This window comes from Zalophus californianus, chromosome 9 (genome assembly GCF_009762305.2).
Source record: "Zalophus californianus isolate mZalCal1 chromosome 9, mZalCal1.pri.v2, whole genome shotgun sequence".
Classification (NCBI taxonomy): Eukaryota; Metazoa; Chordata; class Mammalia; order Carnivora; family Otariidae; genus Zalophus; species Zalophus californianus.
In genome coordinates, this window is record NC_045603.1 from 11,629,111 (window position 1) to 11,654,596 (window position 25,486).

General features: G+C 55.1%; 1 protein-coding gene across 1 annotated transcript; it reads left to right on the top strand.

The window, feature by feature from the left end:
- The first annotated feature begins 202 nt into the window (after positions 1–202).
- Positions 203–12,575, top strand: TXN2 (thioredoxin 2). The gene is made up of 4 exons (XM_027593418.2): positions 203–345; positions 1,138–1,391; positions 3,415–3,538; positions 11,734–12,575. The coding sequence occupies exons 2-4, from the start codon at positions 1,138–1,140 to the stop codon at positions 11,845–11,847; spliced, it is 492 nt and encodes a 163-aa protein (XP_027449219.1). The 5' UTR covers positions 203–345; the 3' UTR covers positions 11,848–12,575.
- The last annotated feature ends 12,911 nt before the right edge of the window (positions 12,576–25,486 follow it).

A 25,486-nucleotide genomic window follows, 5' to 3' on the forward strand; every position in this document is an offset into this window, starting at 1 on the left:
GTCCTTCCCCAAGAGCCCGCCCCCTCCTCCCGTCCCTCCCCCCGAGGGCCCGCCCCTTCTCGCGGTGCTTCCTTTCGAGAGCCCACCCCCACTTCCGTTCTCTCCTTCCCCCCCGCCCCGAGAGCCCCTCTCTTCCTGTCCCTAACTGAAGCTCCACCCCTTCCGCTGTGCCGCCTCCCGCTATTCCCATTGGTGGAAAATCCAAGCTGCGGAGAGAAAAGCTCCCGGTTGTCTGTCCCCGGAAGTGATGCTCGAAGGGCCCTCCCCTGAGGAAGTGACGGCAGGAGTGCCCTTGACTGGCGGGGAGGGCCGGGCTGTGCATCCCTCCGCTCGCGCTGCAGGGAGGTAGGAGGCTCGTGGGGGTGGCTCGAGGTGGTGTCGCGGCGGAGACACGCTCCGGGCCTGTTCCTGCGCTGTCCGGCGGCCGAGCGGGCGGGGGGACCTGTCCTCCGTTGAGCCGGGATCCCCGGTGGCGTCCGATTCCCCAGTCACGTCCTTTTTTTTTTAGAACCCTCTACACACTCAGGAACTCCTGTTCCTGAACCTCTTAGTTCCCCTTGAATTGTTGCGATTCCTCTTTCCTGATCCTTTGATAACCCCCTTTTCCCTTAATTTCCCATTAAAACGCCTATTAAACGATTAATAAAGAATTTGCAGACGGCCTTGGGTTCCAACGTTGACTCTCATTTAATAGTTAGGTTACTTTGGGCATGTCACAATTTACCTGAGCCTCGGACTCCTCATTGTGTTGTGAGCAATACTGTAGAAACTTCCTCCAGGGTGATCTGGGAGAACTGTAATGTGTATAGGGCACTTGGGGATGGGGATGGGGATGGACATGGACTTGGCCCTTAGCAGGTGCTCCGTAAATATATGTTCCTCCCTCCCTTCTGTTGTAACTCCGCCCACATCCTGACTTCTTTTTGGTTGTCAGCCCAGTTTTCCTGTCCTGGTTTGCGATTCCTTCTGCTTTTTGATTCTCATGCTTCACTTAACCTCTACTCTAGAAATCTTACGTGTCATTTCCTGGCATTCTTCTTCGGGCCCTGAATCTTGAGCCCCACAGTACTGTCCAGATACTTTTCTTTTCCTAGTGTATTGACTTCCTGAACTCTTCCTGCCTTTTTCCCCTCACAGATGGCTCAGCGACTTCTCCTGAGGAGGTTCCTGTCCTCCATCATCTCCAGGAAGCCCCCTCAGGGTCGGTGGGCACCCCTCACCCACAGGGCCCCGCAGTGCAGTCCTGGTGACCTGACAGTAACACCCAACCAAGCCCGGTCAATATACATCACCAGAGTGTGCACAACGACCTTTAACATCCAGGATGGACCTGACTTTCAAGACCGAGTTGTCAATAGTGAAACACCAGTGGTTGTGGATTTCCATGCACAGTGAGTCCTGGGGGGTCAGCAGAAGACTGGGGTGTTCCTTGTTCAGGAATTTATTGAGTACCTGCTGGGTCTCAGTCCCATGTTTGATGCTTCTCAGACATAGTCTCATTCCAAAGACCGATAAGACCCAACCCTCGCACTCAAAGATTGAGCGTAGTCTGATAGGACACAGACTAGTGAACAGTCTTCAGAGCTCACTGTCACTGGCGCTGAGAAACACTCAGGTTCTGTATCTCACTGCCCAAATGGCTCAGAGTCCCCTTCAGCTTGGACCAAAGCAGGAAAAATAGGACAATCACATCGTCTGGCTTTGGGTGTATACCAATTCCTGGCCCTGCAGATAAGTTGATTTTTAACAACCAAAACGGGGAAGGGCTGGCAAAAAGTTATCGGTGCCACCACAGTGGTGCCCAAGCACGCAGGGAATGGGCAGCGTTTTCTTTTCAGGGCTGTAGAAGTTTGTTGTAGGGGTATTTAAACGCTGATAGCCTTCTGATTGTTAGCTTGGCCTTCCTCATTTCCAGACTTCGGGTCCTGACTAGCCTCCTGGCTACAAAACAACTTGGACTAACCCCTCAGATTGAGGCATCCTTGTGTAGCCTGGGTTAGAAGTTGGAAGGCCTTCTGGGCAAATCTCTGACAGATTGTTTTGCTTTCTTTCCCGTTCTTTCTCTCGGACTCACCACGTTGCCTTGTGCATGCCGTCTGATGTCCTTGCGCTTCCCCTTCACTTATAATTGGAGATAAGTTCTTGCAAAGTGGGTTTTTAGGTGTTGTGAGTTCATTAGTTGACATCTCTGAACAGAAAGGGTTTTAAAGGCTGAGACTTAAAATAAGGGTCGTCGGCCAGGGGTTCATGGCCAGCAGAGCTTTCTCCCTTCCTTGTAAGGCGAGGACTTCCAAAATGAATGATAAATGGGATGATGCCTCATTTTCTTCTCTGACCAGAAAGTAAGACGAGAGTTTGCTTAGTACCCTGGAGATGACAGCCTGTTGTCACAGAGCTCACCACCCAGAGGGGAGCACCTGTGATGAGTGCAGTGTGAGCAGTTGACCCTGGGCCTGGGAGATCACAGAATAACCCAGGGCTCAAAGAACACATTTGGAGCACAGCCTTGGGTTGCAATCCCAGGGTGCCTGTCAAGCCCTGGGACCTTGCCACAAGTTCCTTAACTTGTATGGTCCTTAGTTTCTTAAGAAGGTGTTTTCCTTTGTGGGGTTGAGGGCTCTGGGCAGTAAAAGCGGAGAAGGTCCCGGCATAGTGACGAGCATGTTGGAGACGCTCCCTAGCATTGGCGTCTCCTCCCCGTGGTTCACACACACCATGAGGTGTGTGAAGTAACTCTGCATTTTAGAGAGCACGTTGAGCCCCATTGCCTTAGTGGATTTCTCATCACTGTTGTGAGAGGCATAATCTCTCTTAGTCAAAAAGAGGAAACTGAGCCTCCAGAACAGTCAGCCGTTTGGTGAGGAATCTCTGTTTGAACCCAACCCTTTTTTTTTTTTTAAAGATTTTATTTATTTATTTATTTGAGAGAGAATGAGAGAGAGAGAGAGCATGAGAGGGGGGAGGGTCAGAGGGAGAAGCAGACTCCCTGCTGAGCAGGGAGCCCGATGTGGGACTCGATCCCGGGACTCCAGGATCATGACCTGAGCCGAAGGCAGTCGCTTAACCAACTGAGCCACCCAGGCGCCCTGAACCCAACCCTTTTAACTTCAGATCTCACATTTTTCTGTATGACAGTGTATTTCTCTTATGGTTGCTGAAATAACCTTTATAAGAGTCTTCTGATGAAGACTGTGTTTTAGAAGCCTGGGACCTCTGAAAATCCCCCCACTGCAGAGTGCTGGCTTTATTGTTTGGCGTGTCAACATTATAGGTTAATATTCAATCACTGTACACAGAGCTGAGAAGGGCAAAAGGCCCCTCAGAAAGATGTGGCTCAAGAGAAGATTCTGGGGAGACAGAAGATCGATTGCTAAGCACTCTTGTGACTGGATGCTTCCTCTCTGCCCTTCTGAGGTGGTGTGGCCCGTGCAAGATCCTGGGGCCAAGGTTAGAGAAGGTGGTGGCCAAGCAGCATGGAAAAGTGGTGATGGCCAAGGTGGATATTGACGACCACACAGACCTCGCCCTAGAATATGAGGTATGAGTTGGCAGGGGACTGCCCCAGTGCGGCTGGTGTGGGGGGTGCTTGAGGACCACCAGTAGCCAATAAGGGGTGTCTCAGTTTTTTCTAGCATGCTCAGGAGTTCAGGGCACTTTGAAGATGTGACTCTGTTGAGCCTCTGAGCCACTTGTGTCTCTTCACCACCTTTAGGAAGTGGAATGTATGATCTAAACAACCAGCTTATTCTCTGAGTCTTGGGGCATGGATGTGTTCCTTCGTTCATATATTCATCCGTGCACATATTCAATCAGCAGTCACGTGGGAGCCCTGGCATGTGCCAGGCACTCATGACTCTGGCACAAGAAAGACAACTCCTTGTGTCCAGCACTCTTAGTCTAGCAAGAGAACAACAGGTAGACAGATCATTTCACCATATGAAATGATGTGCTCAGCACCATATGGTGAGAAGTGCTGAGAGCAGAGGTGCACAAAGAAGGACTGATTGTTGGGGAGGGGGGTGGGAGGGTGGAGGAGGGAACGCTTCCCACTAGGGGGACCTCTGAGTGGGGCCACGGAGAATGCATGGAGAAGGGCCAAGTGCACGGCACACACTGAGACAGGAGGGAGTCTAATGTGTTCCGTTGGTGTGTGTGTTCAGAGTCTCTTAAAATGCCAGGTGCTGTATCTTGGTTGTTGATAAGGCAGTGGACAAAGTGGACAAAATCCCTGCCTTCGTGGAGCCTACATTCCAGTTAGTTTGTTTTTTTTTTTTTTAAAGATTTCATTTATTTATTTGTCAGAGAGAGGGAGCACAAGCAGGGGGAGCGGCAGTGGGAGGGGGAGAAGCAGGCTTCCCCCCCAAACAGGGAGCCCGATGCGGGGCTCGATCCAGGACCCCCGGGATCGTGACCTGAGCCGAAGGCAGATGCTTAACTGAGCCACCCAGGCGCCCATCCCTCTAGTATATTTGATGGGTGGTTGGCACACTTTTTCTCTAGAGGACCAGGTGGAACATACTTGAATCTTTACAGGGCATTGGTCTCTATTGCAAATACCCAGCTGCCACTGGAAGCAGCCAGAGACAGTATATAAACAAATGGGCGTAGTCGTGTGTCAGTAAAACTTTATCCACACAAATAGGCAGCAAACTGGGTTTGGCCCATGGGCCATAGTTCACTGATCCTGCTTTAGATAATAAATACAGTGGGGAAAAAGTAAATCAGGAAGAGGAGGTAGGGCTAAGCATGGGGCTAGGGAGGGGTTCATTTTTAAAAGGGTGGGCGGTGGGGGGGGGCGCACCTGGCTGGTTCAGTGGTGTGTGCGACTCTTGATCTCAGGCGTGTGAGTTCAAGCCCTGCATTGGTTGTAGAGCTTCCTTTAAAAACAAATAAGTAAGTAAATAAAAAATAAAAGGGTGGACTCAGGAAGGCCTCTCTTAAGAAGCTGACATCTGAACAAAGACCTAGAGGGAGTAAGGAAATGAACCAGGCAGCTCTTTGGAAGAGCAGTCTAGGCAGAGCAGACATCAAATGCAAGTGTGGTCAGTGTGAGCCCAGTTTGCTCACAGAATAGCTGTGCCTGTGTGCTTGGAGCGGGACATGCGTGGGGTGTGGGGGCGCCCTCCCAGCCTCGGAGACCAGGACAGCTGGAGAAAAGGGAGAGGTGCACTGCGGCTGGATGGCCAGCATGGAGAACTGAGCAGGGAATGAGAACACAGGCCGTGGGGGACGTTGGCTGTGGCCAGAGGGGAAGGGGTCGGGAAACCATGCTGAGGATACCGTTATTACCGAGCCGAGGTTGTGCCTGGTGGCCTGTGGCCAGATCTGGTTCCCCGACACATTTGATCTGGCCTTTGGGTTCTTTTTTTTAAATACTGAACCAGATGCTGGTATCTAAAGTAGAGATTTCACGAGCAAATCCAGATTTCTGGTTCTCTTGATCTGGCCGGAGTGAGCCTCCATCCCTCCTTCCTTCTGGGTAGCCAGTGACTGAACGAGGGGGCCTGTTCCCTTCAGAGTTTGTAAGTCCAGGCTCAGCGCTCACGAGACCAGCTCAAGTAGAGGTCCGCCTCCAGGTGGTCCCCATGGGAGCGGGGGTGAGGATAGGCTGGCCACCTGTTGCACTCGGGTGGGAGTGTTCACCCACCGGAACATCTGCCCCAAACAGAGGCAAAGGAAGTAGATGCTGGGCAGGCAAAGCCACCGATGACCACTGCAGGTGGAGGAGGGGGTGTTACCGAAGGAAGACTGTCCATGGCACTGAGCAAGAGATTTGGGGCTGCTTACAAAGGGCTTATGGGGGAGGGATGACTTGCTGTTTTTGTGTTTTGTTTTGTTTTGTTAAGTAAACAATACCCCCAACGTGGAGCTCGAACTCACAACCCCAAGATCAAGAGTCACATGCCCTACTGAGCCAGCCAGGTGCCCCGAGGCGCTGTTTTTTTTTTAAAACTCTCCCACTGATCTTTCAGTTAAGGGGGCACTTACTGGCCATTTAGATGCTCCTGCCTTTCTCCTCCTTGTCCATCCCTCCCCCAAAGCCCACAGCAGCTGCGGGGATGAGCTTAGGGCTGGAGTGACCAGAACATCCCCAGGGTGACCAGCAGGCGTAAGGTATCTTAGGCCAACTCCTGCCACCACAGCAATCAGCCTCAGCTAGTGGAACTTCTCAGCAGACACACCCTGAGTGCCAGCCATGCTCCAGGAATTGTTAGCTGGTACAGATGGCAAGAAGAATGACCCATCCCCACCTGCATTCCAGGGAGCCTGGTGATGTCGGGCTGGCCACCGAGGTCCTGTGGTCAGGCCTGGAAAGTGTGTGTTGGAGGTGGGTAGGATCTTCTTGCTCCTCCCTCTGTCTGCTGTCCAAATCGTGTGTCGGTCACACAGAAGGACCTCAGGGTGGTTGGGCCCACATCACATGGCTCTTGTTTTGCCAAGCCCTGGGCGGATGTCACTGCAGTGCTCAGGAAGCTCCAACTGGGGTTGTCCTGACCCCCTCCCCCAGCCCTTTCCTCCCTTCCTTCACACCTGTTCTTTTGGAAGAGAGCCTGAGGAAGAAGTTTCAGCTGAGAGATCCATGGTACCTCCTGAGCCAGCTTCCTCCTTTTCCAAGTGTTGGATGAACATGTGGGAGAAACTGCTTTAAGTTGTATTCAGGGAATTTGGTGCCTCTTCCCGAGCTTTCCTGAACTCTGCCCCACCCCCATGCCCAGCACACACCCTCAGGGTGTCTCCTTCCTCACACAAATTCCCTTTGCACCACACCTCTGCTTCGGTCAGCTGTCCACCCTAGAACTCCACTGTCTCCCAAAGGAGACGGAATGGAAAGGCTGGGGGCCTTGGGGTTTTGGTGTCCCCACCCCCATTTGCGCATTGCCCTGGGTTGGCCGGAAAAAAGCTCTCTGGTCTCCCAGCTCTTCGTCCCCACTGAATGGCTGGGCATTCCCTGATCGTTCAGACCTTGCCAGCTACTGGGGGCAAAGAGCAAATCCAGATGTGGACCCTTGAGCCTCTGTGCTCTCCTCTGGGGCTTCTTCTGGCTTCACACTTGGAGCTGTTTTCCTTTTGTTTTCTTCTCGTATAGAGAAGGCCCTTTAATAAGTATTAGAAAAACAGCCAGGTAAGAAATAATGAGGGTGAAAAGTCACCTGTCGTCTTAACCATCCCAACACAATCACTGTCACGATTTTGGGGTAACTGGTTTATGCTTTTATTTGAATTTTTTCCCTTTTAATGTTTCATGTAACTTCATAGTTCATTGAATAATAATATTTCATAGTTGGAAAGTATAGTACTTTAATCATTACCATAGCCCCTACTTCGAAAGTGTTCTAAATCAGTGCTCCACAAATGTGCATATGATCTGGGATGTTGCTTAAAAGCAGGTTATGAATCAGCAGGTCTAGGAAGAGCCTGAGATTCTGCTTTTCTACAAGCTTCTCAGTGACCGCTGCCAGCAGTCTGGAACCAAACATGAAGAAGCAAAAGTTCCAAAGTCCTGTGCTGACCTTCTAGGGGGCATGTGGGGGCATGTGAGGGTTCACACCTGGTGGTGTCCATCTCATGGGTTTGGACAAATGTACAGTCACATGCATCCATCATTAGTTTTGTACAGAAGAGTTTCACCATCTTTAAAATCCCCTGTGCTCCACTTTCTCCTCCCTCTTCCCCTTGGACCCCTGGCAACCACTGATCTTTTTACTGTCTCCATAGTTTTGCCTTTTCCAGAATGTCGTATTGTTGGATTTGATTTTTTGAGTAGGCTTCATGCCCAGCTCAGAGCCCAGCGTGGGGCTTGGACCCACAGCCCTGATCAGATCAAGACCTGCGCTGAGATCAAGAGTCAGACACTTAACTGACTGAGCCACCCAGGCGCCCCTGGATTTCATTTTTTTTAATAATAGTTTTTTTCCTGGGGCACCTGGCTGGCTGAATCAGTGGCGCATGCAATTCTTGATCTCGGGGTTGTGAGCTCAAGCCTGACATTGGATGCAGAGATCACTTAAAAAAATAAAATCTTAAAAAAGTAATAATCATAATAATAGTTTTTTTCCAAGAATCCTCCTGGGTCCAAAGGCTTCTCATTTGAAGCGTGGCATCAGCCTTTAGGCTCTTCCCTACCTGGGCTTCCTCGCCCTGCCGGGACTCAGGAGCTCTGAGGCCAGCGAGTGGTGCAGTTAGACGTCACGACAGCAGTCAGATCTCGTGTCAGACCCCAGCTCTACCACTTAGTCACTCAGCTCTTGGGCCTTGGTCTTCTCTGTAAAGCGACCCCACCTTGCGGTGCGAATTTATGAGGTCGCATCCACAAGTGGTTAGTGTCACCCCAACACGTGAGAAACCCCCCGGTACGTAGTGGCCTGGCTGACAGTGATCTTTTCCTTTGCATTAGCTCCGCAATTAGCCAAGAAGGAGGTTGCCAGCCTATGTGACAACTGGCGTGGTGCCTATCCCTTGGTAGGCCCTCACAGATGGGGAACGGGGAGGGGAGGCGGGGGGAGACTTAGCAGGATCATTGAGCTCCGTAGCCGTGTGGCTAGTGGACTGCAGGTCCGTGGGAACAGACCCCTCCCCCCCACACACACACACACACACGAGTCCCCAGCGTCTCAGGCCCAGCCTGGAAGGTTCCAGGTGGTGTCGCAGAGCAGGAGGAGGAACAGCGCGTGGTAGCACGGTCCCCTCAGAGCTGCCAGAACGGAGAGCGAAGCCGCGTTCCTGCCCCACGGCGGCGGCCCCTCTTCCACTTAGATCACATTCCAGAGGACTGTGCCAAGGACCTGTGCACTTCCATTTAAGGCAGTGTTTACAAGCACCAGCCCCTCCTGATTTGTGAGCCAGACTCAGGATCCGCAAAGCCACATCCTCCTCCCTGGGGGGGAGGGAAGTCCAGCCCCACCCCAGGTATGGACTGCAGCGTCCTGGGAAGACCAGCCTCTTGGCAAGCCCGTTGCTGTGTGCACTCGTCTGATTTAGACTTACCCTCCGAAGGACGCCCTTGGTCAGTGAAGACTAGACGTTGGAGTATCTGCTGTACGTCTGAGTGCAGCATGGCCGGACGTGTGCGTGCACGCATGTGAGTTTGCACAAATGTGATCATGGCGGGCCTGGCCTGGAGCCTCTGAAAACTGACACCACTCCAAGCCACCTCAGCGAGCATAGTCCTACTTAGAGGACACATAAAAGCCATTAGACCACTTCTCATACGACATACAGTTTTTATAGCAGTTAAAGAAACAGAACAGGATGGGATCCAGTTAATGCTTGAGCCTTGTCCCTCAGTTGAATGGCTGGATTCAAGGTGCCCTTGCTGCCCTCACAGGCCACTAGGGGGCGCATAAGAACACAGCTCCACGGGCACCTGGCTGGCTCACTCCGAGTGTGTGATTTTTTTTTTTTAATATTTTACTTATTTATTTGCGAGAGAGAGGGACAGAGATAGAGCATGAGCGGGGAGGAGAGGGAGATGTAGGCTCCCCACTGAGCCGGGAGCCCAAAGCGGGGCTCCGTCCTGGGACCCCAGGATCATGACCAGAGCTAAAGGCAGACACCCAACCGACTGAGCTACCCAGGTGCCCCCAGAGTGTGTGACTCTTAATCTCAGGTTGTGAGTTCACGCCCCAGGTTGGGTGTAGAGATTACTTAAAAAAATAAAAGGGTGCCTGGGTGGCTCATTTGGTTAAGCGACTGCCTTCGGCTCAGGTCATGATCCCGGAGTCCCGGGATCGAGTCCCGCATCGGGCTCCCTGCTCAGCGGGGAGTCTGCTTCTCCCTCTGACCCTCCCCCCTCTCTTGCGCGCGCGCGCTCTCTCTCTTTCAAATAAATAAATAAATAAATCTTTAACAATAAATAAACAAATAAAATAGCACGCCTGGGTGGCTCAGATGGTTAGGCGTCTGCCTTTGGCTCGGGTCGCGATCCCGGGGTCCTGGGATTGAGTCCCACGTCAGGCTCCCTGCTCTGTAGAGAGCCTGTTTCTCCCTCTGCCTTTCTCTCTCTCTCTGTCTCTCATGAATAAATAAATAAAAATCTTTTTAAAAAATTAAAATAAAGTCTTCGAAAAAATAAAACACACAGCTCCGTGCCCGCCTTGGTGCACCCCACCCTGGTGGCACAGTGCGGAGCAAGCGTCTCTGGGCCCTGGCCTGTGCCTGGAGACAGGGGCGAGCCGCATGCTGGACTTTGCCCTTCATGCCACCTCCCGGGTCACAGTCATGAACAAGGGCAGGAGCCAGCGGTAGGTCCACAAACAGTAGCGCACGCGTGGTCAGCCCACTGCCCGTGGGTCCACCCGCACATTCCCTCTGCCACCCGCGTCAGCCCCTGGACAGTCCTTGAAGGGGCCTAATGGGACTAATATGAACAGGGACTGTGTCCTCTTCCCTCAGTTTGTCCACCCGGAGCCCATTAGGGGCGGGGGGCAAGGCCTGCCACGTAAAGTCAGTGGGGGCGGGGTGTGAGAGCGGGCGGGTGCGGCCTGCGGCTCTCTTGTAACTGACCTGCGCGCCGTGTGAACGTAACCGACCTGCGCGCCGTGTGAACATCCGAACTCCCCGTACGGCTCCCCGGCGTGACTCAGGGGCAGGACGGCACTCAGAACGATTCACGAAGACTCGATAGGTTTGTGTAAACTGCTGTTACTTTGCAGTTAACATGTGTAAGGAAAGAATGTTTATCTTGTTCTGTTTATCCGTTTTCTAAAAAATGTCTACAAATGTCAGGCAGGGAGCCCAGGCCACAGAAAATGCTCGATGCCAGAGTGGGCAGTGGGCCTCATGGACGTGCCATGGAATCTGTACGCGTCCCCCGAGGGAACTTGAAAAAATGCTTCATAGGCCAAGAATGTTGCCTCCATCCCCCCTAATAAATAAACATCAGCTCATACGTGGCTGAGCCTTTCCTCCCACACTGTCCAGTATGAGTCAGTGACTTTCTGGACCCTGCTGGCTACTCAGGCAGCGAGCGAACATGGCTGACACAGGGCCTGTGGCACACTTTCTGACACGCTCTCTGTGGCCACCATTTGCTGAGTGCTGCATACCAGGCGCTCGGCCAGGTCTGACCCTTGAGGGCCCTGCCAGGTGCCGGGCACCGTGCTGAGACTGCTCGCCTTACCTCGTGCAGCCCCTGGACCTGGCAATCAGTGCGCTCAGTGTCTCCATTTTGCGATGGGAACAAGGAGACGGAGTGATGAAGGGGCTTCCGCAGAGCGGCCTGACATCGGGTCACCCACTTCCAGGGCCTGAGCTCCTAACCACCCAGCTTTATCTGTGACTCTTTCATCTCTGTCCTAAGCCCTCAAGGTCGATGCTGTCACCCCCATTTTACAGAAGAGGGCGCCAAGGCCCTGAAGGCGGTGTGGCCTGCTAGTGGGCAGCAGAGCCAGGACTCAGGCCCCACCCCCCCAGGGCCGGCCGCCCCTCGGGGAGCTTCTCCCCGCCCCCCACCCTGGCCTGCAGCTGTGTGGGCTATTTTCATCCCTCCTGTCATTGCAGCCAAACCACTGGGCCAGTGAGTCAGTCCTGTGGTTGGGGGAGGAAGGGGACCGCCGGGAGCCCACAGTGGAAAAGCCCTGCAGCACCCCTGCACCAAGGGAGGGGGCCCCGCCCACCGCTCAGGCAGTCACTGCCCTGCGTACACCACCAGCCTTCTTCACAAAGGCTGGGGAACGGCTGTTGAGAAAAGTTCGCCTCCGGGTGACCTGGTCTCCCTTTGTCTCCTCCACGTAGGTGTCAGCTGTGCCCACTGTGCTGGCCATCAAGAATGGGGACGTGGTGGACAAGTTTGTGGGCATCAAGGATGAGGACCAGCTGGAGGCCTTCCTGAAGAAGCTCATTGGCTGACAAGCAGGGAAGAGGCCTGGTTGCCCTTGCTCCCCTGGGCCCCCATGGTTCCAGGAGGGCCCCCGACAGAACTCCGAGCCCTTCTGTGTTGGCCCTTCCTGCCTCCTCCCTTCTGTTCGGCCCCTGTGGGCCCATGCTTTGGAGACCGGGTCCCCAAACACGGGAGCCTTGCGTGCTTCCAGCCCGGCTGAGTGCCAGAGGAATGGTGCTGCTGCTGATCTGGGGACAGCCGCCTCCCCCCGCCCCCACTGTCTTTTGTCTGCTCTCACTAGGGCTTGTCCGTTCTCCCGGGATGCTGGAGAGAGCCCCAGGCCAGCCAGCAGGGCCCGTTCAGCCCACATCTCCCTGGTTCTTCTGATCCGCACCCCGGGGCCTGGCCTGTCTGCCTCCTGCATTTTTCTTTCCTGCCTCTGTTTTGTAAAAAGGAAGAAGGAGAAAAGAAACCCAAACAAGTGAGAGCAATCTATAATTCTCTCATTTTTTGTAGGTCTGTAATAAAGAACTTTATGTGGTCCCTTCTACCTCCTGCTCTGAAGAACAGACCCTGGGCTCCACACTAAATTACCCTGTAGCCACCACCCCCCAAAGAGCCATCTCCCTTCCTTCTTCCCAGGCGCAAGGGCAGAAACACACACATGGGGCAGGAGGAGGGGGGAGTCTTCAGACCCCTGCCTTGGGAACCCTCACTGTGAACAAACTGGACCAATAAAGCTAGGGTTTGCACCGTTGACAGCTTCCATTCTGTCTGGGCTCTGGAAGCACTTGGGCTCCCTCCCCAGGCTGGGCGGCTGTCCCTGCTTCCTGCGACTCCACCACCGTCTTGCCCTTGACAGCCAGCACCCTCTGTTCCCAACACTGTTGTCGGTGGTGGCCACTGTCCTGGCACCACCTTCATGCGCAAGTGAGGCAAGAAGGTCTGACTGTACCCACTACGCAGATAAGGACACTGAGGCTCATGGAGTGCAGGGCCAGGGTTTGTACCCAGACATGGTTGCCTCTGAAGCCTGGGCTCCTCCACCTGATCCCCTTGATGCTTCTGGGCCTTTCTTCTCTGCTGACCGGCACATGGCCACTCCTCTGGAAAGCCTAGTGCCCTAGGGGAGCTGGGCCGCTTTTCCTGTGCATGCCACGGGAACTCCTCAGCGTCGGGGCCAGGCTCTCTGTCCCTTCTTGTTCCCAGCTCCCTGTGGCCCATGGAGGAAGGTGCCAGGCCACCAGGCTTGCCAGCCAAAAGGGCCTGCCCCTTCCGTCTCCCTCTTGGGACCAAGGTGCCAGCTTCCTGGGAACCGTGGGGGTCTTCATAGCAGGGGTATCCTGGTGCCCTTGCCCTTGACCCTGGGATGCCGTGTCTCCTCCTGGGGGCATTGTCCTCAGTGGCTCTCGGGTTGCTCTTGAAAGTGCCTGAGTCACACCAGGGTCTTGGAGGGGTCCATGCCAGCACCGGCCGATGCCGGGGAGTGGGGCTGTCTCAGAAGCAGCCCCTGAGCGACCTCTGACCCAGGACCTGTCAAGAGGCACGCAGAGGGGAGACGCGCCAGCAGGGGGCAAGAGCGCTGGGAGGGTGGATGACAGCAGCCGGTGCTGCCAGGGCGCTAACTGGGTGCCCCCCAGCCCCACCATGGCTGCACAAGGTCAGCGTCCTCACCCTCATTCCCTTTTACACATGAGACGCGCTCATTGGTTGAGGGCCTTGTCCAAGGTCACGGGGCGTACGGGGCCCTGGGCTGGGGTTTGAGGCCAGGCAGGCCGGCCCGTTCCCGCGCCTCTTTGGTCCTGGTACAAAATGTAGCGTGTGATCTTAGTCCCGGAGCCAGCCAACACGGCAGGCCGTGGCGGCTTGCTTGACAGAAGAGACGCCGAGGCGGAGGTTGAGCCAACTTTGAGACGCCTGGCAAGTAAGGGGTGGGCCAGAGTTCAAGGTCAGGGTGCCGTGACGCCCAAGCTGGGGCCCTGCCACGGTACCCCGCTGCCGCTCCTTAAAAGGTGCCCTTTGCCAAGCGCTTTCTACACACATTACCTCATTTAATTCCTGTCTTGTGAGGCAAGTACCATTTCTACGTTCCAAGTGAAAAAACCGGTTCAGAGAAATTGACTTACCCAAGGTCATGTCTAAAAAGCCATGATGCCAGATATAAACCCAGGTGGGGGTCTGGCCTCTCCACTGCTGGCAGGTGTGAAGGGCTGCCAAAGGACCTCTGCACCGCCCCGGGCTCCCCATCCTGAGAAGGTGTGCTGTGCGCTGAGCTAGGCTGGGGGCCTCTGCTGGCCCAGGTTGGCAATCTCTGCCTGTGGCGTGAGTCACTGGCTGGGTGCACAGAACCCCTGGGGTGATCCCATTTGACTAATTCCCCGGCTCTGACCTCACCGGGATGTGGCTGGCTCTGCATCGCTGCATCGCTGCCCCGCTGCTGCCCCCTGGGAGCCCTCTCGGGCTCCCGGCCTGTGGAACAGGGGTCGGCAGTGCAGCTGCGGGGCAGGGGGACCAGTGCCAGACCCTCAGAAGCACAGACACCCCCCAGGGAAGGGGGCACCGCCATGGGTCCCCTCGGCCCCAAGACCTCCCGGGGGTGGCGTCTGTACGCGTATTCTGACAACCAAGGTCCTCCTGGGGGCCCGAAGACAGGAGTCGGGGACGGAAGCTGGCATTTGTTGTGCTGTATGTACGTCCTCCGCCGTGATCCCCACCACTCCCCGACGGGCAGGAGTTCTCCCCATTTCCCAGGGGAAGAGACTGAGGGCAGAGTGACGTCCGCGGAATGGCTAAGATGCACGACCAAGCGGAGCGCTCGCCAACATAGGGCTCCCGAGGGCCTTCGAAGCGCTGGGACAGGCAGGAGCTGACCGTGCCCTCCCAACGCCACAGACCCTCGGGCAGCAATGTCAGGGCGTGAAAGGCCCTTGCATGTCATCCCATGTCCCTCATAAGGGCACGGGCGGCGTGACTTGCCCAGGCCCCAGCGTACTTGTGATGGGCACTCAAGGTCCCGGGCCCTGACTGCAGCCAGCCCTGAGAACAAAGTGCCTCACCCGGCCCTTTCCTCCCTGCGCTCCGGGAGAGGTGCAGAGGATGCTGTGTCTCGGAGGAGGCCAGGCTCCGGGGCCAGGATCTGTTGGGTCAGGAGGATGTTGACCGTGCTGCCAGTGCCCTTCCCAGCAGTCCCTGCCCAAGACGAGGGGCCGAGCGGGGGGAGCTCAGCCCCTGCCCCAGACGCCTGGGGAAGGTTTCTCCGGAAAGCGAAGGCCACTCTGGCTGGGCTGCCGGAAATCCCTAACGTGTGGGCCCTGGCCTGGGAGGGCCCAGAGAACAATGTTGGGGCCTCGGTGGCCGGCAGGACGCTGTGCGGCCTGCGAGGCTTCCAGGCATGCTGCCGCAGTTCCTCTCCGCTGCCTGGAACACCGGCTGCAGGCGTGACCCTGAACCCCGGGCCCCGGGGGGGCTGGCTGCCGTGACCACTGGTTGTGCCAAGGAGCTCCAGCTCTCCAGCCACCTACCGACGGCCTTCTGGAAGCCCAGAGCCGTCCACAGCCACTCCACGGTGGTGTAAGGAGAGCAGGAAGAGTCAGATCTGGGCTCAAGTGCTGACTGTGCTGCCTACTAGTGTGGCCTGGGGCACGCTGCCTCCCCATGCGGGAGCTCGGTGGTGACATCAGTAGAACCAGGCAACAGGGTTGCTCTTGCTGAGTGTGCTCCAGGTGTCATCTCACTGAGCCTCCTCAGCAAGCCGGACGGGCAGGGACTGCTGTCGCTGCTTTCCCGATGAGGAAACTGAGGCCCAGAGCACCTCAGTGACCAGGCCTCAACAGGTGTCAGGCTCGGCTCTGGACACGGGTGTGTCTGACCCTAAAGTCTCTGCGTCCTTACCTGTTAGCTCCATCGCTTTCCCTTTGGGGCAAAGTTTTTCACCACTTTCAGCCTCAGTGGCCCCATCTGCACGCTGGGCCAGTGACACCCACTCCGCATGAGGTCACAGTGGGGACGACATGGCAAGGTGTGCAGAAGCATTCCGCGACCTAGCTGGAGCTCTGAGAGTGTCCACGGCTAGGCTTCCCCGCCCTGCCCCCACCCCCCGGCGACACCTTCAACAGGAAGCACCCGGTTTCCTGAGATAAGGAGCCGGCACCTCACCACGGGCAGGGCCGTGCTTGTAGGAGGCCGTGGGCCTGACATTGGGCTCCCTGCCCTGGCCCCGACCCCTGTCGCCGCCCCCTCCCGCTCTAGAGCTGGCTCGGTGGTGCCTGTGGCTCAGGCAGCCCCGGGGAGCTAGAGGTGGTGACCTCACTCTTGGAGAATGCCCACTGGAATTCACCCTGAGTCTGGTCCTCTGTTCTCCGCGCCTCCCAGCCTGACTCCCATCCAACTGCCCTCTCGCTCCCACCCCTGAACCAGCAGGTCATACAGAGCCACTGATGGGAGCACCTCTTGTGAGCTAGGACTCCCGCACCCTGCTGCACAGCTGCTAATTATTAACTGGGGGTGAGCAAGTCCCCCACCTTTGGTCCGCTTACTGGGAAACGGTAGGCAAGTAGCTGTCTCTCTCTGGTCCGCTGCCTCCCTGCAAAGAGGCAGTCCAGTGTTGATCCCTGGTGCCCCACACTGCCGTGTGCCCACCCACATCTAACCCTCCCAGCACCCACCCGGGAGAGCCATTATTGCTCCCATTTTACATACAAGGAAACTGAGGCCCAGAGAGGTGGTGTACCGTGCCTAAGACATACCCTGGGAAACGGGCCCACGGTGGCCTGACCCAATCCCCTATCCCACACCCTCTGCCATACTGCTGTCCCCAGGAGGGTCAAAGGATCCCTCTTCTTATGCCAGGCGGGGGGACTTTGGGCCTCTCTTATCTGCCTTCCCCATCACCAACCCCTGGCCAGAGGCAGGAGATTCCCTTTCCCCAGGATCTACTCGTATGGCTGTAATATTCTCTCCAGTCCCCACATGGCAACCTCACCCCTAACCTCAGCCAGCTGGTGTCTGTGAGTGCCTCTCTCGGCCTGGCATGAAGATAAAGTGCAGAACGGTTGTGAGTCCTCAAGAGGGGTGCAAATCTGCAAGGGACAGTCAGACAGGTTTTGTTTTGAAGAACGGAAGGGAAGTTAGCCTGAAGAGCAAGCAGTGGGAAGAGCATTCCAGGCAGAGGCGAGAGCAGGTGCAAAGGCACAGGGGTGGGGAAAGTACATGATCTGTCCGAGGAGGGAGGCTGGGATGCAGGGGGCCCGGTGGGGCCCCACTGAGGGGGGATGGAGGCAGGCTTTGAATGAAGCCTTGGAATCACATAGACCCAGCTCCAATCCTAACCCTCCCCTCCTTAGCCAAGCCTCGGCTTTCTCCATCTCCGAAATGGGAAGATAGGGAGCCCTGGGTGCCTCAGTCGGTTAAGTGACTATTGATCTCAGCTCAGGTCTTGATCTCAGGGGTTGTGAGTTTGGGCCCCACACTGGGCTCCATGCTGGGTGTGGCGCCTACTTAAAAAAAAAAGAAAAAGAAAGAAATGGGAAGACAGTACTCTCCCCATGGTTATGACCCTGGCCTGCGATCATAAATGTAATTAATGTTAGAGCACAGTGCTGTTATGTAAGCATCCTATTGAAAGTCCCAGGGCACGCGCATCGGTTTGGCGGGGCCACCATACCAAAGTGCCACAGACCGGAGGGATTAAGCCACAGAAATGCGTTTGTCACGGTTCTGGAGGCTGGAAGGCCACCGTCAAGGTGTCAGCAGGTTTCATTTCTCCTGAGGCCTCTCTCCTGGGTTTGCCAATGGTCCCCTTCTGGCTGTGTCCTCACAGGGTCCTTCCTCTGTACCCACAGAACCCTCACGTCTCCTTGTCCAAATCTCCTTCTCTTGTAAGGACACCAGTCCGATTGGGTTGGGGTGCCCACCCTCATGGCCTCATGTTAACTTCATCCCCTCTGTCAAGGCCCATCTCCAAATACAGTCACATTTGGAGATCCTGAGGGTTAGGGCTTCCACAGGTTGATTTGGGGGCAGGGGGGACATACTCAGCCCATAAAAGCCCATTACTTAGTTTAATAACAATGGATAACACACAGAGGTTGTGGGTACTGTTCTAAACACTGTATATTAACTCCTTCGACGCTCATATAACCCTAGGAGGTAGGTTCTAGTATCAGCTCCAGTTTATGAATGGGGAAATTGAGGCACAGAGGCTTTTTTTTTTTAAGATTTTATTTATTTGAGAGAGAGAGAGAATGAGAGCACGAGAGGGAAGAGGGTCAGAGGGAGAAGCAGACTCCCCGCTGAGCAGGGATCCCGATGTGGGACTCGATCCCGGGACTCCAGGACCATGACCTGAGCCGAAGGCAGTCGCTTAACCAACTGAGCCACCCAGGCGCCCCAACACAGAGGTTTTAGTTATGACCCCAGGTCACACAGCTAGGAAGGTGCAGAGCCAGGATGAAACCCCCCCTCGTCTGACTGGTGCCCTGCTCTTCCACCTCCCCTAGAGCCTTACCACGACCTCCTAGCAGCAACCCAGGGCCTCCTACAGCCTCCTACAGCCTCCTACAGCCTCCCCACCCCGCATCCCAGACCAGGGAAAGTCACTCAGCGAGGGTCATACCATTAGCCTTTCCCCCACCGTCCCATACAGAGGTATTTTCCAGTTCATATTTCTGTCCATTATAAATGAGACCGGAATGAACATGTTTGGAAGTAGAGCTTCTTTCTTGTTTTGGATTTTATAGTTGCGGGATTCTCAGAGCAAAGGGAGCGTTTTATTGTCACTGAGAGCCTGGAAGGAGTGTCCTGGGGCCTGAAACCTGAGCTAGGTTCTCTCCCAGCGTCGGCACCTCCCACCGGCTGGTTTACTTTGGGGGAGGGGAGGCTGAGCGGCAGGAATGTCATCAGACCGGCCCCACCTTTTTGTCCGGGCCACCGCTACCTTAGAAAGTTCCAGGCCCCAGTCAATTACACTTAAATTTAAAGAACTATAAGGGGCACCTGGGTGGCTCAGTCTTTAAGCGTCTGCCTTCGGCTCAGGTCATGATCCCAGGGTCCTGGGATCGAGCCCCGCATCGGGCTCCTTTCACCACAGGAAGCCTGCTTCTCCCTCTCCCGCTCCCCCTGCTTGTGTTCCCTCTCTCACTGTGTCTCTCTCTATCAAATAAAACAAAATCTTTAAAAGAAGGAAAGAAAGAGAAAGAAGAAAGAAAGAAAGAAAGAAAGAGAGAGAGAGAGAAAAGAAAGAAAGAGAGAGAGAGAGAGAGAGAGAGAGAGAGAGGGAGGAAGGAAGAACAATAAGAAAGAAACCTCCAGGCCCCCAATCCTGGCGTTTCTGAGAACTTGAGTCCAAAGCAAGCAGCATGTAAGGGTCTGGTTGTGGTTATGCATCTGGGATGGTCCTGGGTCTGGGGTGGGACCCAAGAATGTGTATTTCTAAAGCCCTAGTAATTCAGATGCAGATGATCCTGGACTTGGAGCAAATGCCCTTCCTGTGACCAGAACCCTCTCCAAGCCCATCCTATTGCACCTGTTCCTTGAGCAGCCTTCCATGTTTCTACCTTCCCATGGGGCCAGGCACAGAGGAGGAGCACAGGAATCTGCAACATGAATGAATCAATGAAGTGTCTCACCCCACCAAGGAGTTGTTCTATGCCAGGCCCTGTTGCTGGTCTGATCCCCACCCTTATCCCAAAGTCCAGACCCCATGGCCAAGGCCCCTCTCTCCTCACCGCGGAGGCCTGGCTGGGCCTCAGCACCTCTGGCACTTTCTACGTGACTTTGGGCATCGCTCTGAGTCTCTGGGCCACCGTGTCCTCCCTCCCCATGAAGCCAGCATGTTCATGATTCCTGTGTTCTTTCCCATATTCGTTTTCCATCTAACGGGGCTCCCAGTGATGTGGAGGCAAGGGAAGAAGTCTAAGTCTGGATGAGGAGAGGGAAATGGAAGCCCAGAGAGGGTAGAGGCCTTGCCTGGAGTCAACCAGCAAGCAAGAAGAGAGAATCCAGAGGTGGCTCTGGGTTCCCATTGCCGGTCCTGGGGTTGCTCTTTTCGGAGACTGGCAGAGAGGTGGAGGGGGAGCGATTATTTCTAAAGGAAGTGATAGGGGCAGGAACTGGTCCCCAGGCATTCCTTCCCCCTGCCGAGTCCCTGGAGCCAGGAAAGACCCTACCCTTCCCTGCCTGTACTTGTTTGCCCAGCTCAGCACCCCACATGGCCCAGGAACGACTCCACAGAGCAGTGGCCACGGTGGGACTGGCTGCCCAGCGGGCCTGGTGTTTGCTCAGCACTTGGCCCTGACCACTGAGGCACAGCTGGGCCAACTTCAGGGCTGCAGTGCTCAGGCCACAAGAGCAAGTTTCCTCCCCAACAAAGGGAGGGAGGGAGGGAGGGAGGGCAGGTTCTCCGGGGCCAGGCCCAGGCCCTCCCTGTCCTGGTGCTGGTCCCCCGTGGGCTCTGGGGACCAGGCAGAGAACTAGCTTCCCTGGACAGTGGCCCAGGAGGACAAGGCGGGCGGGGCCGGGGCAGCCTGGGAAGATGAAGCTGTTTCTGTCCATGAGGCCCGGGCTCGCGCCCTCACTCACTCTGGCGTGCTTGGCCTCTGATACCTCCTCTCTGGAGGCCGCGTTTCCCAGAACTCTGCTCTCCCCAAGTCATGAACCTCAGGGCCCCGAAGCCCCCAGAGACCAGTCTCCACCCCCGGGTTTACAGAGGAAGCCAGGCCCAGCGAGGGGAGGGGGTCGGGGCGGCGCTGGGGCCAGCTGGGGAGTGGCTAAGTCCTGAGGTGGCTCTTCAGAAACCCCACGGAGGCATCCCTCCCTTCTCCAAAATCAGACTGTTGCCATGTGTCCTCACACTGTCTCCCCCGCAAGAGCCTGAGTCCTAGAGAGTGGGCCTGGCCTTCTCTTCTGTGTCAAGGCACACCGAACCCCTGACCCCGGGTCTGGGTCCTTCGGATGCTCTCGTCCCCCACCCCCATGGTGCTGTGAGTGACTTTTGGGAAGTAAGACAGAGAAAGATTCTTTTTTTTAGCTGCCCAGAACTTCTGGCTGGAAAGCATTGTATCTTCAAGAAATGCACTAAAAAGCGTGGGGACAATGGGGTAGTCCCTCCAGAGGGTGGAGAATGGGGGGCCCCAAGAGACTAGGGTTTGGAATTGGATCTGAGATGACCAATCATCCCGGTTTGCCTGCGACTTAAGGAGGTTGCCAGCACTTATGGGATTTGAGAGCTAAAAGTGGGCCGAGTCTTGACTCTGCCACTGCCTGGGTAACCATGGGTAAGACACTTCCCCTCTGCATGCCTCAAAAGTGAATCTGGGAAATGGGGTCCATAGCCACCAACATCCTCCTCACGAAGTTCCCAGAAGACTGGAGAGAGAAAGCTAGATTGTGTTACATCCCAGCAGATATGAGGGTTATTTTCTCACCATTAGTGGTGGCCCCTCTTGGTGAGGGATCTCCTCCTCCTTACCCCCCAACTCCCACTGCCTATTATTCGCTCATTTCCTGCCAAACGCTAATCAGCACCTACTATGTGCCAGGCACCAGGTCTGCAAGGGTGGAAAAAGAAGAGCCCAGCCCTCATGTTTCTCAGAGCGCATGCATAGGTACTCTGAACACAATAAGATGAATTTGTTCAGGAGCAAATTTTCATGAGCAGCCACTATGTCCCAAGCATTGTCTTGAACAGTGTACGGACATTAACTCATTGGACCCTCACAATAACATGGTGAAGTGATTATCTTATCCCCATTTTGCCTATGAAGAAACTGAGACTCAGAAAGATTAATCAGTAGAGGAGTCAGGGAGAGGGCATTAAGAAGCATCTTTTTGAAGGATGAACAGGTCTCTGTGCGTGCAGGAAGGTGCTTTCCAGGAGGGAGCAGCAGGTGCAAAGGTTGGGAAGCCTGGAACAGCATGATGCCTCCAGGGAACGGCAAGTTCACAGATGCCTGTGCACTGAGTTCAGGGTTCATACTTATCCTGTAGGCGACTGGGAGGTTGTGAAGTCCAGGGGAGGTCAAAGAGGAGCAATTGGACACATCATGTTTTAAAAGGATCTGGGCTGTGAGGAGAGGTTGTAGGGAGAAGAGTGGAGGCCAGACGACCAGGGAGCTGACTCATGCGGGACACTTCCTATTTGTTTTAGTCTTGTCGCTCCAAGAAGGGTTCAGTCAACCATACACTTCCGACGGATCAATGGCTAATGTTCAGCCAGGTCCTGGGTTGAGCTTGGGACTACAGAGACTCTTTAAGTTAGAAAAGGCGCCCACGTGGGGCACACCGGGCCCAGGAAGTCTCACGCTCTGACCGCAAGGATCGGTAACGGAGTCCTCTAAAGTACGGTCACTAAAGGTCCTCCTCCCCAGCCCCCCTCCCCGCTACCTACTGTGGACCTGCTGCCGACTCCGGGGTGAAGGAAGAAACCCGCCCACAGCCGCAAGGCGAGTCGGTCAAGTTCAGCCCCCCCCCCCCCCCGGAGGACGGGGCCCGGCGCGGTCTCAGCCAAGAGGGGAGCGGGGGGGTGGGGGTGGGGAGGGCCTCGGGGGGCCTTGGGGCACCACTGGAGGGGACCCGCCTTTGGCAGAAAAGTCTACCCCGAGGTTGTCGGGCCTCAGGGCGAGGCCAGCAGGATGGGATGCCCCGCCCCTGCCGCGCCCGGCCCCGCCGCGCCGCGCCTGCCCTTATAAGGTGAGCGCAGCGCCCAGCTCCCGCCTGGGGCGCCTGTCGTCACCTGCGTCCGCCCGCCGGCCAGGGGCACCCCTCCAGGGCCGCGCCGCCCAGCGCCTTCCTGCCGGGAAGCGCGGTCCCCGGGCCGTCCGGGCCCGCGCACCTGCGCCCCTCCCTTCCAGCCGCGCGCGAGCCGGTCTCTGCGCAGTCTCAGCAGGCCGGGGCTGTGGGCCCGGAAAGTTGGGGGGGAAGCCGCAAGCTGGGGTGGGGGTGGGAGGAAAATCAGCCTCTCTTCGGGACACCCCCCCCCCCCCGGCCAGTCCACGAGTGCTTGCTACAGGCCAGGCAGTGAACTCAACTTCTGCAAAGCTAATCGCCCAGCCAACTTGCGTGGTATGGCTTTCAGTAAGAGCCGAGACTCTGCAACCACACCACTCGGGCTCGATTTAGCGAGCTTACTTACTGGCTTTGTGGGCTATAGGCAAGTTAAGTAGTTCTGTGCCTCGGTTTTCTTATCTGTAAAATGGGGATATAATGGCTTATTCCTCAGGGTTGGGATGAGCACTGAATGCGTTAATATGAGTTAGTGGTTTTCCGCAGGTTTTGGTGCAGTTGGTAAATAGTTGAGCCCTGAAGGGTCAGAAGTGAGACCCTTACCCCCAGTTCAGCCTCAGTCCTGGTCTTGTTTGCCATAGGAGCAGTTTTTAAAAACACCGACGTACTTAGCTTTCACATTTCGGTAAATCCTGGTTAGGGGCAAGGAGAAAGTCTTTTGTTAGAGTGTCTCTATCACTCCCTCAGCAGGTTCCATTTTTAGCAAAAGAGAGACAGGCCTCAGACGGGGAGCCCTGGGCAGGAGATAGGAGCTGGGTAAATTTAATAACATGAGTTTGTTTGGGTGATTTCAGAGTGTCCCTCAAAGAGTTTAGAATTACTGTTTATGGCTCTTGGTTTTCCATACATGGTAGTGACGTAATACTCACTTAATGTTTCTAGTATGAAAATGTGCAGAAATACACACAAGGGCACGGAGAATGATAATATGATGATCCTTCATATATTCATCTTATGTTCACAAATAAATGCGTTAAAATAGGAGCTGATTTGTAGAAAGAAGAAGAGGACCAAGAATAAGAGTGCAAAGGCAAAACTTCTGAGCAGGCTAACAGTGCCTGAAATTTGGCAGAGGGACCCCCAGGGGCTGCGTCATGGGCTAGGAGGGAAGAGGCGGGTCCCCCTCCCACCGGGGGCGGCGCTAGGAGGTCAGATCTCCGAGCCTGGCCCGGGCTGTCCCAGCGCGCACCTGCAGCAGGCAAATCCCGAGCCAGCATGCCCCAGTCGGCTGCCTCTAGACTCAAGTCTCCTCGCCTGGGTTATTTCTGTATTTACTTTCTCCCCTGCCCACCTGGGCGGCAGGCACCTGCCCTGCACACTAGAGCCAAAGGAATTTTCTAGACCACTGAAACCACTCCATGGCTCCCCAGTGCCCACAGGAGAAAGACCAGACCTTGGCAGGGCTGATGTGTCTTCCACGGTCTGGGGCCCACAAACCTCTCGGAGCCTTTTCCTAGCACATCTTACACTTTCCTCTCAGGTCAACCTGAGCCGTTTGCAGCTTCCTGAATATTCATTAAGTAGGATGAATATTCATTAAGTAGGTGCTGCTTAGGATGCAGCACCAGACACAGAGCTCAGCTGTGGTGAGGAGCTCAGCGGGCATGGTCCAGCCCTCTCTCCTGGCATTCACCAGCTAGTGGGGGAAGTTAAATAAGTACGAAAAAGGTTTTTAAAGTGTCATGTGCTATAAGGGACTTACAAAGTACCAAGAGAGTTTTTGCCTTTTGCCAGGAAGAGCCCCACTCACCCCACCCTGCCCTGCTTTTAGTCCTTGCTGATACAGTGTCACCAGCAACATGGGGTCCCCTTGCGTGTGTCTTTATTTGGGGCTCTTATCATATTGGGGTGGTAATTTACATGCCTGTCTCTCACATTGGACGATGAGCTCCTCAAGGAAAATCATCTTGGTCTAATCGGTCTGGTGTCCCCAGTAGCTTGGGTGCACGATGCCTAGCAGGTGCATAGCATTTGTTGGATGACTATTAAAGTGGCAAGCCTCCGCACCAGGACTCGCACCCCAGAGCAATTAAATCTTCCATCAAGAATTCATTCATTCATTCATTCATTCATTCATTTTAAATGAACAATTTCATTCACCCATGAAATCAGAGTGTGCCAAGCCCCTGATGGTGGATCAGTTGATTGACAGAGGGTGAACCCTGTGCTGTGGCAGATTGTGGTACAGCCAGCCACGAAGGGGTCATCCTGCCTGGCCCCTGGTGGGACAACTGCCAGAGGGAATGTCATTTCAACAGGGCCTGAAGGGCTGAAGGAAGAGGACTTTGAAAGAAGCAGAGGGGTGTGAGCACTTGCAGTTGCCGGGGTGGGGCCCCGGCTGGGTGTGGCAGGAGCCTTTGGTTGGGTGTGTGAACAGGGAGCTGAGCCAGGTAGGTTGGGGCCCAACACTGGAAAGTGCCCGCTCACTTCCCCCCCCACCCTTGGTGAACAAAGGGTGCATCATCTGAGGCAGTGGCTTTTCAAGGTTTCCTGACCGACCAGAGGTAGGGTCCACATCACGTCACAGCCTGGCACAGCTCGCCAAATTGAAACAAGCCTTTCATGAGACAGTGTACTACTCAAGACTCCCGCTGATATTTTCTCTTCGGTCTTTTTATCATCATCATCATCATCATCATTACGAAATTCTGAGTGTGACTCACTGTGACCTGCACGTTGAAAAACATGGATCCAAGCATCCTTCCAAAGGGTCTAGTAGTGGCTGGGAGGTCCTTTTTGATTCATAAAGAATTCAAACTCTTAGCATCCTGAGAGGCTGTCCTTCACTCCGCAGCTACTTTCTTTTTTTTTTTTTTAAGATTTTATTTATTTATTTGACAGAGAGAGAGAGAGAAAGAGCGTACAAGCAGGGGGAGTAGGAGAGGGAGA